We start from the raw sequence: 15,136 nt of genomic DNA, 5'->3' as shown, positions 1-15,136 counted from the left end.
GATTCTTAAAAAATCCACCCAAAAAAGTCTGTAAGGTGTGACTCACAGCTTTTACAGTGTAGACAAATAAGGAACAGCTTGTGTTCCTGCTAAGCAGATTATCAGGAGAGGTCTTTTCTAGAGAAAAACTCACTCTTGTACTTTGTTGTAATACTAGCAGGCCCTATCAAAGTGGAGATGAACGCTACTTTATTTTCATAAACAACATCACCACTAAATTTTAGGAAAGCTAGCTTCCAGCTCTTCAGGGAGTGGTCAGCACAACACCTTAGGAAACTGTCCTCATGAGCAAAGGAACAAAACAGAGCTCCCAGATGTAGTGAGTCAGGAAAGGAAGGCAAGAGATCAGTGTGGCTGAACTGGGACCTGCTGGTCAAACTGGAGAGCAAGAAGAAAATGCACAGGCAGTGGAAACAGAGACAGGTACTGTGGGAAGAGTATAACAAAGCTGCTAGACTGAGAAGGGATGAGATCAGGAAAGCCAAGGCCCAGCTTGAGCTGAGCTTGGCTAGGGATGCCAAGAAGAACAAGAAAGGCTTCTACAGGTACCTCAACCAGAAAAGGAAGGTCCAGGAGGGTGGTACCTCCCCAGTAAGTGACACAGGCAGGCTGGTAACAAAAGACAAGGAGAAGGCTGAGGTACTTAACTTTTTTGCCTCGAAACAGGTTCCTCCTGGAAGCTATGTTAAGGCATGTGGAAGGCAGAGAGGTGATACAGGAGAACCAGCATGGCTTCACCAAGGGCAAATCCTGCTTGACCAACCTGGTGGCCTTTTATGATGGTGTAACTGCATCAGTGGACCAGAGAAGAGCCTCTGCTGTGATCTATCTGGACTTTGATAAGGCCTTTGACATGGTTCCAAACATCCTTTTCTCCAAATTGTAAAGATATGGATGGATGGGCTGTTTAATGGACAAAGAACTGGCTGCAGGATCAAGTCCGAAGAATGGTGATCAGTGGCTCAGTATCTGGATGGAGATAAGTGACGAGTGGTGTCCCCTAGGGGTCGGTGCTGGAATTGATGCTCATTAAAGAGCATCATCTTCAACAGTGACATTGACAGTGGGGTTGAGTGCACCCTCAGCAAGTTTGCTGATGACACCAAGTTGTGGAGTACAGTTGACACATCAGAGGGATGGGATGCCATCCAGAGGAATGACAGGCCAAGCAGCGGACCCTCATGAGGTTCAACAAATCCAAATGCGAGGTCATGCATCTGGATGGAGGTCACATCCACTACCAATACAAATTAGGGGATGAAAGGGGGCAGAGGAGCCTTGCAGAAAAAGCACTGGGTGTACTGGTGGATGGGAAGTTTGCTGTGAGCCAGAAATCTGCCCTTGCAGCCCTGAAAGCTAACAGTATCCTGGGCTGCATCAAAAGCAGCATGGCCAGCAGGGCGAGGAAGAGGATCCTGCCCCTCTGCTCTGTGCTGTGAGACCTCACCTGGAGCACTGCGTCCAGATGGGTAGTGCTCAGTACAGGAGAGACATGGAGCTGTTGGAGAGTGTCCAGCGGAGGGCCACAAAAATGAGCCTGGGGATGGAACACCTCTCATAGGAGAACAGGCTGAGAGAGCTGGGGCTGTTCAGTCTGCAGAAGAGAAGGCTCCAAGAAAAACTGATGGCAGCCCTTCAGTATCTCAAGGGGAGCTACAGGAAAGAAAGAGACAGACTCTTTAGCAGGGCCTGTTGTGATAGAACAAAGAGAAATGGTTTCAAAGAGGATAGATTTCAGTTACATATAAGGAAAAAATATTTTACAGTGAGGATGGTGAGGCACTGGAACAGGTTGCCCAGTGTTGTGGTTGATGCCCGACCCTGGGGACATTCAAGGTGAGGCTGGATCAGGCCTTGAGCAACCTGATCCAGCTGTGGTGTCCCTGTGCATTGCAGGAGGGTTGGACTGGATGACCTTAAAGATCCCTTCTAACTCTAAGGGTTCTATGATTGCAACACACAGAGCCACATTTTCCGCTTGCCTCACCTTTCAGTATCGGAGAAATCAGCTTGTATTTTGCTTAGAATAAATAAAATGGAGATTATGAAATATCTTGATATCAGTGCAGCCTTTGCGTGGTTATACATCAGCTTCTGTACAGGTATGGCCTCTCCTGGCAGCTGCTGGGGGCTTTGCAGAGTGGATGGAGGAGCACTGCACAGCACAGCACATCTTACAGCAGCCTCTAGTGTAGCTAGCAGTCAGCTTTGTAAAGTGAATGGGCTGATGTGAAATACAGGATACCTCTCATAAAGAGCAGAATGAACTCTTGGTGTATTGCTGTTACTGAAAGCTCTGCATTGACTGACCAGGCTCTAGGGTTTGACGGTCCTGTTTAAAGCAAACAAAAGGGCAAAATCCAACTGACAAAACCTGCAAAACAACCCTCTTATATTATTCAGTCTCTTCTACAAACTAACCGATATATTCAGCCAAACTCCTTCTCAAAGAGAAATGGAAGTTTTGACTGAAAGCAGTGATACCGTGTTTCAAGACAATAAAATTGACTGTTGTTCATCCCTATTGCACAGGAGGCTGATCTGTTGCTGCATGAGCAAGTGTCCTTTTGATGCAAGGAATAAAAAAAGGGCTTTGCACGCTGATTCACTTTAAGCACAAAGGATGAGTTCGTCCTCAGGCTCTAGAACTTTCTGACGCTCTGGTTAATTAATAATTTCAGTATTTGCCATCTAGGGTATTGAGGTTATTGCATGAGAAAAGTCATCATCCTACAAGTGAAAAGGCAATCGATTTGTACACGCTCCAGGATGAGTTACTATCGAAGGGTCAGTTTACCATCTTTACTACTATCGTATTTTGTGTTATGTAGTAAACTGCCTGCTTTTCTGTCCTTTTACTCAGCTGTACCTCTGATGCTGAAGAGAATAGAAACTTCCACAGGGCTCAGCTCGTGTTGACTGTTATTTCCCGATGATCTACAACAATGGTTATTTGGTAACAGCTGGGCCATGTCTTTTTTAGACAAAGCCACCGTGGGGCTGAAACCTCCCATTGCTGAAGCATAACCGTTGCCTGGGTAACGGTTAACTAGCACGTGTTTTATTGTTTCAGACTGCTTTCCTGGGGTATTTGCAGGTGGTAGAAGATGCTTTCTTAAGGAGGGGTCATAACCTCATGAACTTTCAGATGTCGCAACAAATTGGGGGACAAAAACATTTTTTTTCTTTCAAATGGATTAAGTAAATCTTATTATATAGCCTTTACGAGACAGATGTAACTCACAGTTTGATTTTTAGCATTATATCTGGATGCTGATACAAGCATTTCTGCTGTCCATTTTTGCTTTTTTTCAGAATTTCAAATGAAGATCATATTACAATAAGATTTTCAAGTAAACACAATGAGAACATGCAGGCAGTAAGATGAGAGTGACTTTCTTTTGTCCTGGATTTATTTTAGCTGTGGCTTATTTGCTTGTATGCATTTCTTCTGAATTCGATGTTTCAGGCATTTACCTTCAAATTGCACACAGATCTGCCAGAAATCTCAGGTTGGTGTGATAGATCTCAGGGTAAATACAAAATATCTGTGAGCATATTAATGATGGTGGTTAGTTAAAAGAATCACTTAGTGCTTTAATTTGGATATTAAAGAAGTGCACTTTTGATGCAGACATATGTGCAGAGCACGCTGTATGACTGTATATGTATCAGTAAGTAGGGAAGAAGAATTTTGTAAATAGGAATTATATCCTCATTTTTTCCTATACCAAAATTAAAAGTGCCTTCAAAATGTGCTTACTGCATTCATCCAAAAAAATGTTCTGTGGTACACAGCAATGTTTCGTGTTACAGAGTTGTTTGCTAAGAGGAGACGGTCCCAGGACAAAAGAAGGACAAGAAGTAACATGTGACATAGAATAAAAATGTGGTTAGGTTTTAATATGTTCAGCAAAATCCATTCATAATCTAGTGGGATGAAGAGAGAGCTCCCTCTCCTGTCTGTTTTATAAAATTTATAGAAGCTGTTTGCATATTTACTTCGATTAAGGTATAAATAAAAATAATGTTTAAATGACGTCCCATGATGCTGGTAGTAAAAGGCTTGCAGAGATTGAGCAGCAAGTAAATCCACCTCTGTCCTTTTTGGGACTGCCTGCAGCTGCTCTGGTGAGGTCAGGATTCGGACAGCCGCTCTGCAGCAGCAGCCCTGCTGTGTGCAGAGTGGGATGGGAGCTTGTGTATGAGGAAGAGGAGGCCCTGGTGTTAGTGAAAGTAGCTCTCAGCCTAGTGGGCAGGCTTTTGCCCTCTGGGTCACGGTTAATAATTTCTTTGTTGATCTATTTTTGGGTATCTGGAGAACAAGAGGAGCGGTCAAGACCTTCCTTCATGGGATTTATTTCACAGTTTGCAGATAGTTTGGTCAAAGCTGCTGAAGTGACCCAGCTGCCCGCTGCCCTTGTTGGCAGCACATGGCTGCCTGGGTGCTCAGCTCTGCCCGGGGCAGATGTGGGGTCAGGGAGGAGAAAGTTCTGCTGCTCACGACCCAGAGGTTCCCAAAGATTGGCAACAGATCCTTAGGAGCAAAGGATCTCTGCTTGTCCTCTCTCTGTTCCACATCACTTCTTGGCTACCAATATTCACTTGGGTTTGGGTTTCTCAGTCTTTTTGGTGAACATCTTGTGCCAATGAGAATCAGTCATCACTAGCTCACGTGTACATCCACGGGACTAAGCTAAGGCAAATCTGGTGAGTAACCAAAGGATCGTGGTCAGTGTAATAATTTGTTCCACATTCCTCTTAAAAAATAATAAAAAAAGGTCCTGGCAAGCCCAGTGAGGGGAGTTCCTCTCCTTTGGCAGGCATCTCCCTGCCATGACCCCTCATGCTTTGGTAAGCCCCTCTGTGGGACCTGCCTTGGATGGGGAAAGGGCAAGAGAACAGCTCCTGACTCAGGGCAGCTTGTGCTTAGCAGAGCAGCACGACACAGCCTGAGAGAGTCCTGCTGAGTACAGAGGGGAGATGGCCTGTCCCTGAGCTGTAGGTCCTCGGGTTTGTGCTGAGCAACGGGATGAGAACACAGCTTCTGCTAGGATGCACCTTCTGTAGTGGTGGCTGAGAAAATTTTTGTGTGCTTGTTTCAGAAAAATATTGCACAAGGATGTCCTTCACTTGGGGTCATGGCCTAATTATGTGAGAGCTAAAGAGAATTGAGGTTTTGGACAGATAATATCTTTTCTCATGATCTCTACATAACTTGTTGGGGGTTTGAATTGGGGAATGGAATCTGAGATCAGGTGAGGTGAAAAGCAACAGGTTGTATGCTCAACTGCTGACCCTCTCCCTTTTTTGAGAGAGGGAAGGTGAAATAATTTAGCCCTCAAATAAATTAACCACATTTCAGACCAGAATTTTTGCCTTAGACTCAAGATTGAAAAAAGAATGAAAGAAATATCCTCATTGCTCACTGCTGTACTCAGAGCAAGTTTTGAATATAGAAACCAGGTAAAGCATTCTCAAACACGGGCTGCCTCTACAAAGCACCGTGAGCTATATTCTCCGGGAGCATCGCATTGGTTTTAGCTTAAACACAATCAAAGTGATATTAATTAATAAGTAATTGTAATGAGAGAATTGTTGACCACACACTTGTATTTTCTGGCAGCAGCTTGACCAGAGTTACCAAGCTGTGTGCAGCCACGCTGCTCGCTGTGCCTGGCACTGCCACCATCAGTTCCTGCTCCTTGCCTACTTACTACCAAACTAGTCTTTCATAAAGCAGCTCTGAATCCGGGCATAGCAATGAATCCACATTGAATTAATTACGTTCTGTAAACTCACTGCACTCGTTTCATTTTTCACAGATCCCAAATAAAAAGCAAACGAGGCAATGACAGAAGCTTGAGCGCTGGCAATAAAAAGGTTGCATTTTGCTGTGCAATTGCTTTCTCATTAATTCTCTCTGTTGAAGAGCAGCTGCTAACTGTTGGTACCAGTTTACTTTATGACTAAAACAATGTTTTTGTTTAACAAATTAACTGGCGTCATTTTGTGGAGGAAAAAGAGTGACTACAGTGCTACAGTGATGATTAACAACAGTGCCTGTCCCCTATCCACAGTCACACTACACGTAGCAGTGACCACCCTGGCCCCAAAATTAAAAGTCCAGACTTACCAGTGAACAGGGGTACAAGCTGTTAACCTCTTATTTGCACTTCTCCAGACTTCAGATTGCCTTCAGGTCCGCTCACTAATGTCTGTAGTCACATCAGACACTTCTGTGCTGCGATAAACGCTGACTGGTGTGAGCTTGGAAATGACTTAAAAAGAAAAGCCTGCAAAGCGCTGCCTTCTGCTCTGACCCTTCTGCCTTTGCTTGCGTTTTGCCACATCGCTTTGCTAAAGCAGTCCTCAGTCTGGGGCAAGAATTTCAGAGAGAATGAACTGCAAGAGGAGAATGAAGAAGAGTCCTGCCCTCGCTGCCTGGTTTACTCGGAGGTCCCTGCAGCCCCTGGCCGGCCGTGCTGCCGGCTGCTCCCAGCAGGACAGCTTCCCACTGCTTCTTAAATAGAAAAGCATGCATCTGCTCCTCAGAAGTTTCGGAAGCATCAGAAAGATAGCTGAGAATTACATGTAAAATGCAAGTTTTCTATAGGAAACAGCCTGGCAGTCCACACTTTGTTACTCACTTGATAAGCAGAGTCTTTTTGACAGTCCTAACCTTCTAAACTATAGGTCCTGCTGAGCCCAGCATGAGTCAAACGCTGGGTACCATCTGTCAGAGCTTTGCTGTTTGTTTTTTTCCCTCTCCTCTTTTACTACAATCTGCTGAGAGGGGTGCAGAATAGAAGTTGCTTTCCTGCACTTAAATGAGAAACTCAATCAGGAGCCTTAAAGAAATCCTGCTGTTCCCAAATAACTCTGTAGATGCTGGGCAGGAGAACAAATTATTTCGTATTCTCCAAGATTTTAAAAACAAGTATATAGCATGCCTCAGGGAGTGGGAAAGAATTTGAAGCCCAAAGCTGAAAAGATGGGGCCGAACAACTAAGTTAGATAAACTGTGGGATAACACAAGTGTTGAAGGGATGCACAGCTTGGAGGTTTCAGCTGTTTCCCCAAAGAAACACTCTCAGAGGATATTCCAAATTTCTCACTGATGGACGTTTAATAAGAAGAGCTGTCTGGGAAGAAATGGCCCCCTGCTGCATCATAAAAGAATGACCAAAGGGACATTTTAATGTCTCATTAGTTTATATTCAGCCCTAAATTGGCACCTGCTCTGAATTCGGTCCAAGTTTGCCAGGACTTTGGAGATCCAAATGAAATGTTTCTTTAACACATTGCTAACAAGTCATCAAGACAGAGGGGTCTGTGGGTTATTACAGACACACTGACACACATGGAAATAGGAATATAACACAAGAAATGTCTTGTCTTGCCAGTGCTGAGGCTGTAGGAAGCTGTTTTTCTAAATGTGGTTGCCACATATGCGTGGTGTGGGCAGGCATTTACACCCCTTATCCTCACAAATCACCATTTCAGAATCAAATTCCTAAGAACCTGAGTGGCTGTGTGTAGTTAGGAGAAAGGAGTAGAAAATTATTGTGTGTTGTCAGTGCCTGAGCTGGCTGCATCCCGTGTCTTTGGGAGCAGTCACAGAGCAATGATAGCTCTGTAGTGGTGGCACAGCCCTGCATGGCACAGCCTTTCCTGATGGGGAAAGTGGCTTTCTCACTTTTCCACCCACTGTCTGAGGAGCCAAAGGAGACGAGCTGCCTGCAGGACCTGGCAGTGTATGCCCAGCTGGTCACCTGGGCCGGCAGTGCTCGGATCGTGCCATATAAAGTGGTGTGTAATCCTGCATGGATTGTTGTGCAAGGTGTGAGTTTTAGAAGGCACCAACTCTTCCATGTCTTAAACAACGTGACTGGATTTCCTTTTGCAATATTATATTATTACTGTATACCTCTACTGACTAACATCACGTTCTTTCAACTTGTGTTCATTTAGCAGAAGAGACGCATAGCTTACTGTAGCACAGATGAGAGAGCTCTAACACGATTTTATTGTCCCCTTATTGTTTCTTTTAGCTACAGCTATCCTATATTGTCATTTTAAAAGGTCAGCAGTGTGATTTTAATGAGCATTTGATTCTGGCCTCATTGCAGTTTTTATATTCATGCAGTTGTGCTTAATACGTTGGCAAGTGTGCTGGCTGGCAGATCAGAAAGATTCATCACACCTGTGCTCACTTTGTCTTGTTTCAAGCTGGAAGGCATTAAAATGCATTCTGGGGACCGGAACAGCTAGTCTGCATTGAGAGCTTACATAAGAATGCAACTTTAAAGGCATGTGCATAGGTGATTGCACTTGTAGGTGCTGTTGGCTTTGGATGCCAATGGTTCCATTTGATTTGAATGAGAGCACATGGGAATGTCATGGCTTGCCTAGTAAGTATGGAGACATAAGGCTGTATGGAAAACACGGCTTTTTAGGGGTTCCTTAAGACACTTACAGTGACCTGCCTGGCACAGAACTGTGGCAATGCAAGAAACAAAGCAAAGCTGAATGCCTTGAATGCCTTTGTTCTCAGAGTGGTGAGCACTGAGTGTTAAGGAGCCCCTTCTGAGAGGCTGCGGGGACAGGACACGTGGAAAACAGAAAGGAGAAGGATGGGAGAGAACATGATACAAATGGTCAAGAACATGTCACCAGGCTGAAGGAGCTGGGCATGTTCAGCCTGGAGAAAAGAAGGCTGCGGGGTGACCTCATTGCAGCCTTCAGTACCTAAAGGGAGCCTACAAAGAGGAGGGGAATCAACTCTTTGAAAGGGTGAGTGACAGCAGGACAAGGGGAAAAGATTTTAAGTTGAGGGAGGGGAGATTTAGGTTGGATGTCAGGGGGAAATTCTTTACAGAGAGAGTGGTGAGGTGCTGGAACAGCTGCCCAGAGGCTGTGGATGCCCCATCCCTGGAGGTATTCAAAGCCAGATTGGATGGGGCCCTGGGCAGCCTGGTCTAGCATTAGGTGGGATGATTGGTGGCCATGCATGTGGCAGGGGGTTGGAGATTCATGATCCTTGAGGTCCCTTCCAACCCTGGCAATTCTGTGATTCTGTGATGTTTTCCATTCAAATGGCTGTTACGATGTCACTGCTAAGCAGTATTTTTCCCATGTGATGTGTTTTCCCACTGTGCCACACTGCTATGTGTGATTGCAGAGCTGTGACTGCAGCATGACTGGATGGCGACTTATTTACATTTATGTATTTCATTTTGCTGTGCCTCCATTAAACATACTATATGCTGGATCTAATCACAAAAGCGCTTTAGGCCGTTTCTCCTCCAGCCTTACTAGTTGTCTGGCTATGTAACATTATAACCCCTGATAAGCATAGGATCCGCTTCGAAAGCTGCATTGTGAGAGGAGCGAGGCCCCTCCAAGTCGTGGCGATTCAGAGGTGGGGAGCAGAGCCACGGCTCTCCCTCCCCGTGCACCGCGGCTGCAGCACCTGCTCCATGCTGCTCCTGCTGCTTTGTGCTGCTCGGAGCTGCTGCTGGGGTCCTGCGGGAGGTCGGGGGCTTGCTAATGGAACAGGAGGAGCTGGGAGGCACAGGCCGTGCGCTGTCACAGCGGTTCGCACTCTCGTCTTAACGTGACCACAGTTACGGGGTCAAATCACATTTGTTTGATATAATTAGGCAAACTGCAACGAGAATTAGTTGCACTTCAGGCTGCGTTTGTGCAACGTGGAGCTTTTCTGGTTAAGCTGCTATATTGTGAGTCTATCACGTTATTCTAACTGGTGTTAGAATTTCCAGGCATTAAAACCACTACAGCAGTCAGTCGGGGCTATCGAGTTCTTTGTGGTTATTTAGTAGATGGGATTTGCTTTAATAAGCTAACATTCGTGCTCCACCAGGATTACTAGAAGGCACATAACACACGCTGTTAGCTTTCCTCTCTGGGCAGACCAAGGAGACTTAAGTAGTTACATCAAACAGTGGTGTGTATTGGTTAAAAGCACGTTGTGCAAAATTATTTCATGTCGTATCTCAACTGATGTAAATAACACTGCGTCTTTAAAATTAGTGAGATACGATTTTAAAAACGGCTTTTGTTCTGTCTTTTGTTACGTGAGAAAACTTTCTGTGCCACTACTGATATGTTATAAACTTTCTGGCTCAAATGATGGGCCCAACAGATCAGTCTGGGTGTCGTAGAGCGAGTCAGCCTACAAAGACAAGGCTCATGTGCATGCTTCCTGAGGAAATGCAGGCTCCAGGGAAACCAGCTGTGCACAGCTAAATAAAGCAAACAGCAGCAGCAGAGTGAGATACTAGGTGGTTATAGGGTGTCGAAGCACCTTGTTTATATGCTTTTGAGGTCGTGTAGTCCAATAAACAAAATTAGCAGTGAGTGATGTAATCAAACTATTAATGATAACTAACCAGAGCTCAATTGTAAGTAGGGGTTCAATGGCAGCCCTGCAGAATCTCACCCTAACGGACTTTCTTTGATAGTGACCTGTAGTGATAGTGACCTAAAAAGATCTTTCTCTCTTTGCAGGCCTGTCAGAGTATGATCTTCATGCTAGCCAGAAATCTGTGGACCATAACATGGGTGTCTTTACAATCACAGCAACAAAAGAGCAGAGGTAATGTTGGACTTTATGTTTTCCTGTACCCTGGGGGGCAGAAAGCAGTGAAGCATAGCTGTAATTTTGCAGTGGAGGGAAGCATTACCAGGGGCTCAGCTTGTCCTGCTAGCCCCTAGGCTGCCAGTGTTGAATGCTTTCCTTTCCTAGGTGTCACGGACAAAGGAAGGTCCATGCAGTAGTCACTGTGTGTGTTGTGTTTCCCTGAAGGATGGGACAGTTTGTCACACAGATTCCAACAGCTGCCAAGTGTACAGCTTTGCATCAATCTTTTTTCCACCTTCCGAAAGAGGAGTGGCGTAGGAGAAATAAAAGTTGATCGGGGCAGCTCCCAGGTACCTGAGTTGTGGGAGAATGGGGCTGTGAGTCACCAGAATTTTTGCAGAAATGCTATAAACCCCAAGGAGTTGCAGAAGGGCAGGATGTCAGTTCACGTCCCTTTGTGCTGTTCATGTGCATTCTGAGGATGTCAGCTGATTTCATCACGAGAGATACCGCCTTATAACAGCTGTTTGAATTATTTTACAGTTGTTTCCTTTGTCATATTGGACAGATCCAGTTAGTGATTATTATTTATTACCATTATGTCTGTGTTGTAGAAATCTCTCAGGCTACTCTCTAAATTTTAAATACTCCAGGAAAAGAAAATCTCACCTGAGTCATGTCCCGTAGCCATTAATTTTAGTGGCACAACTGCCACTGATTGATCGAGCCTCGAGGCTTCGTGCTGTATGTATCAAGTGATGTCTTTAGAAGACACTAAGTGGAAATATCTTTTTTTTTCTTTTTGCAAAAATACAGCTACATGCCTTTCTCTTCTTAAAGCTAAAATCACACTTCAAAGTTGGTTAGGAAACTGATTGAGTTAATTTTTGTTGAAACATTAAAACCAGTTAAAAATAAATCCATTTAAATTATAGTCTGCGTAAGACCCAACAGCTATTTCTGAAGTGCACTAAAAAAAGAGAGTTTATCTCCACCTGTAAAATCATTTAATGAGTAGCCAACAGAACCTTAAGATTTGCTGTTCGAGGAAAATGTGTTTTCATGGCATTTATAAAGCTCACAAAATAGGCATTAGCCATGTGATGTATTTCTATGCTACCTGCATCCCTTACATCAGCATGCTACATGGGATTATGCGCTTTCTCTACATTTTTCATGTCAGATGACATAAGATTGCTGTTAGAGCTATGGGGTAATCAAATTTATGTATGAATTTACTCAGATATTTGCCTTTTGGTCTGATACAAATGACAAACATCCAATTTGGCACAAGTAAAATTACTGACCTTTCAAATGTTCATTTGGCTTCAAGTGTCCAGTGGATCAATATAGATGTTGCTGTCTACATTTTATACCACTAACTAATGCTTTGCTTTATTTTGAGTTCCTCAGACCTTCCCATAATGGTGGTAGATATTTTTCTTTATGTATGAGAAGCTACTGATTCCTGATAGACTTTACATGTTTTTTTTTTTTTCATTTTTAGTTCTGTAAGTTTCGTAGTCCTCTTTGAAAAGTCTGTCTTTTATTCCAAGATATCCTTAAATAATGATAAGCTCATTTTCTTGGCACGTAGGCTCTAAATTTTGTATTCTTCCCTGTAAAGGTCTGAAAAAATAGAGTTGCTTTAGGGAAGAGTTCTTCAGGTGGTCTCTTTCCAATGGCCTCAGTTTCTCCTCATTTTGTTACCAAGAATAAACTGAAAATAGGAGTCCATTCTACCTCACTAGTGAGTAAGAGCCAGCCTCTGGCCACAGTCTTCAATAAACAGTTCCAAGTGACATATTTGGCATTTAGCTGCTCTGTGTTGGAATTTTATGAATAAGACGGAAGTGAAATTTTAACAAGTTGAAAAAAAAAAAATTAAAAAAATCAGTCATCTCATCTAAAGGTAGTCACAAAATGGGATGGGGGGGGGGGGGTTTAACAGCAAAATCTGTTTCGTAGGACTTTTACTGTAATCCAAGTAATATCATATTGAGTGGAGTGGGTTATAGAAAAATAGAGAGTGTGTCCTGCAGGACTCTGTAAGTCCCTCCTTCATACCCAGTATGTTGACCTGACGATGCTCTTATCCAAATTTTCACATTTCAATTGTCAATGGTACGTTCTCAATTTCCAACTTGCATTTTGATCTGAATGGCCAGTAAGTGACAGGAAGGCATGAGTTCCCCAGTAAAAGGAGGACTAACTTATAAAGTGCTGTTTCCAGCAGACAGGAATGCTGAGCACAAGGGTGGCAGCGTCATCTGCTATAGGAACACCAAAAAGAATCTGCCTCGTCTCAGAGGAGCACATATCTGGCAAGGATGCTAATTTCTGTGTCTGACTTTCCACGAACACTCATGTATTCTGTGGGGCAGATTTTAGGCTGATAGACATCGTTCTAATTCCATAACAACACCTCTGACAGCACAGACCACCTGAACATCACGTCAGCACACTCATTTTTTGTCTAATACAACGATTTCTTAAAATTCTCTTCAGTAAAGCAGTACGTTTTCAACAGACACTGTTTAATAAAAGCCCAGCATTAAGATCAAGCTTGAAAGGAGAAAATCTGGAAAGAGAGTAAGAGAAAGCATATGCCTTATCCAGCAGTTGACTAACACGTTACATTAGAAATAGTAGGAAGATTGTGCTCTTACCTGTCTTCTATAAACCCACTGTTTTTCCTGGTGTTAACAGAGCTAAATCCTTTCTTAATTTGAATTTGATTTTTTCTTTTTTTAAATTTGAATTTTTTTTTTTCCCCATTTCAGTAATCTCTGATGCCCAGTTTTACTTCTGTGAATCCATGGGCACTACTTTGCTATCAGCAGCTCAGTTACCTGCTAGAACACATGATGTGCCAGAGCAAAAATAACGGGAGCGAGTTATTAACGCTTCAAGGTTGACCCGCCCTTTATCCCAGAATTCACTGTGTCTTCTTATTGATCTGACTCATGCAGCTTTTTGTCACCTGGGAATTAACAATTCAATGTTTTATTTGACCATTTATCTCTTTAGCAAAATTGTTGCGATCTGTTGACCTTTTAAAATGTTTATGACAAGGTGTTTGCAGTTAATTGTGCCCATAAAAGAGTAGAGCGCAGATCAGGTCTGATACGTGCTAAGAGCTAACCAAGACTTCCTTACAAAAACATACTATGGTATAACGTGATCGTTTAATTTATTTGCAATATAATTAGAAGAAATAAAGATTTCCGATACCAGGAGGACTGTTACTAGGGAGAACAGCATTTGTCTGAGGACCACAAAATATCACCACTATATTCTACATTCCTACTTTTTTGTGGGGGAAGCATCAACTGAGGGTAAGAATTACCTACAAGTAGAATTGCTGATGAAAATAGCAATTTAATTAGCTGCTCATGTGTTTTCTGCAGTATGATTTTGCCGCCCGCTGGGGGAACACCCATATTTGCATTACCTAAGCAGCAATTTTGCTGCTGCAATGTGCCATTTCAACCTCTGTAATGACAACAGTGTGATATTCAGGGCTGAGATTGACAGGTCCAGCCTGTTTGGTACTGCAGCATCACCTTCCAGTAATGATGCTCTCAAGGTGCCCCAACCATCTGGCCAGCTGCTCCATCCCACAGCGCAGCCCAAATCTCAGCACCAGTGCCTCCAGCACTGCTTGGTCTCACTCCTGCATGGCTTCCTGCAGCCCTCCTGCTTTTGCCAACAGCTGCGGACAGAAGATGCTCTCTGGGCTCTCTTTTTCCTGCAAAAGGTGCAGTTGCAGGTAGGTGAGATAAAGTTCTGAGCACACAGAGGCAAAGCTGCAGCTGGATGGCTCCAGTGCAGTGCTGGAGATGTGGCCTGGGGATGCTATTAGCATTTCATCTGCTAGGGTCAGTGCAGCCCCATCAACCTGCTCTCAGCCTCTAGAAAAGACCGTCTTACTCTGTTTGACAGCACTTAGGCACCCCAGTGAATTGTTAACCTGGTGTAAATCTGTGTCCTGCCGCTAGATCCGATGAGGTCACCCTGATTTCCTTGGCTGCTGCCTCTACCTTGTGTCCTGAATGTGGCAGCCTGGAAAGGGCTCACAGAGCACTAAGTTGTGGCACACACTGGGCCAGACGTGAGCCCAGTGGCACAGCTACGTGACATTAAGCAATGCCAGACAATAAGCTCACTAACACTAAAATGAAATCAGTCGCTCACGAATCCTTGAGCATTTTTCTTATCTAGTAAAACATTTTTTTTTTTTGCGTGTGTTTGAGAGTGACTAAAAGTATATTTCTGCCACGCATATGCTACTGCTCTCATTTTGTTCATGTAGAATGCAGCTTTGTGGCTTCTCCAGCTGCGTATTTCCCACAGCTACCCGAGCACGTGTCCGTGTACTTTCCTGTAATTTTCAAGGCCTGCCTTTAAATGATAAGGCCTGAGGTGCTTGGCTTATTCACATCTGCTGCTTTCCTGGAGGTCAATCAAACAGTTCTTCATTCAAGAAGTAATGGGGTCTTACAAAGGAAAACAATTATTTCACTTGAA

General features: G+C 43.8%; 1 protein-coding gene across 13 annotated transcripts in view; it reads left to right on the top strand.

Annotated features, from left to right (window-relative positions):
* The window catches only part of LOC116231878 (uncharacterized), an 81,476-nt gene that overhangs the window by 29,654 nt on the left and 36,686 nt on the right, over positions 1-15,136 (top strand). For 11 of the 13 annotated variants that reach the window (XR_016463795.1, XR_016463797.1, XR_016463796.1 and 8 more), the window contains one exon: positions 10,534-10,621. Coding sequence is in view for 2 of the 13 variants with exons in the window: in XM_090134523.1 (XP_089990649.1) it covers positions 10,534-10,621; positions 10,772-10,803 (120 nt within the window). In the remaining 11 variants the exon portion in view is untranslated. Of the gene's footprint in view, positions 1-666; positions 3,222-10,533; positions 10,622-10,771; positions 11,100-15,136 lie in introns of those variants that run through there. The other 2 variants (XM_090134523.1, XM_090134524.1) reach the window with 2 other exon arrangements.

This window comes from Phasianus colchicus, chromosome 2 (genome assembly GCF_987193195.1).
Source record: "Phasianus colchicus chromosome 2, bPhaCol1.hap1.1, whole genome shotgun sequence".
NCBI lineage: Eukaryota > Metazoa > Chordata > Aves > Galliformes > Phasianidae > Phasianus > Phasianus colchicus.
The sequence above is the reverse complement of the archived record's forward strand: the minus strand, read 5'-3'. Positions and strand labels throughout refer to the sequence as shown.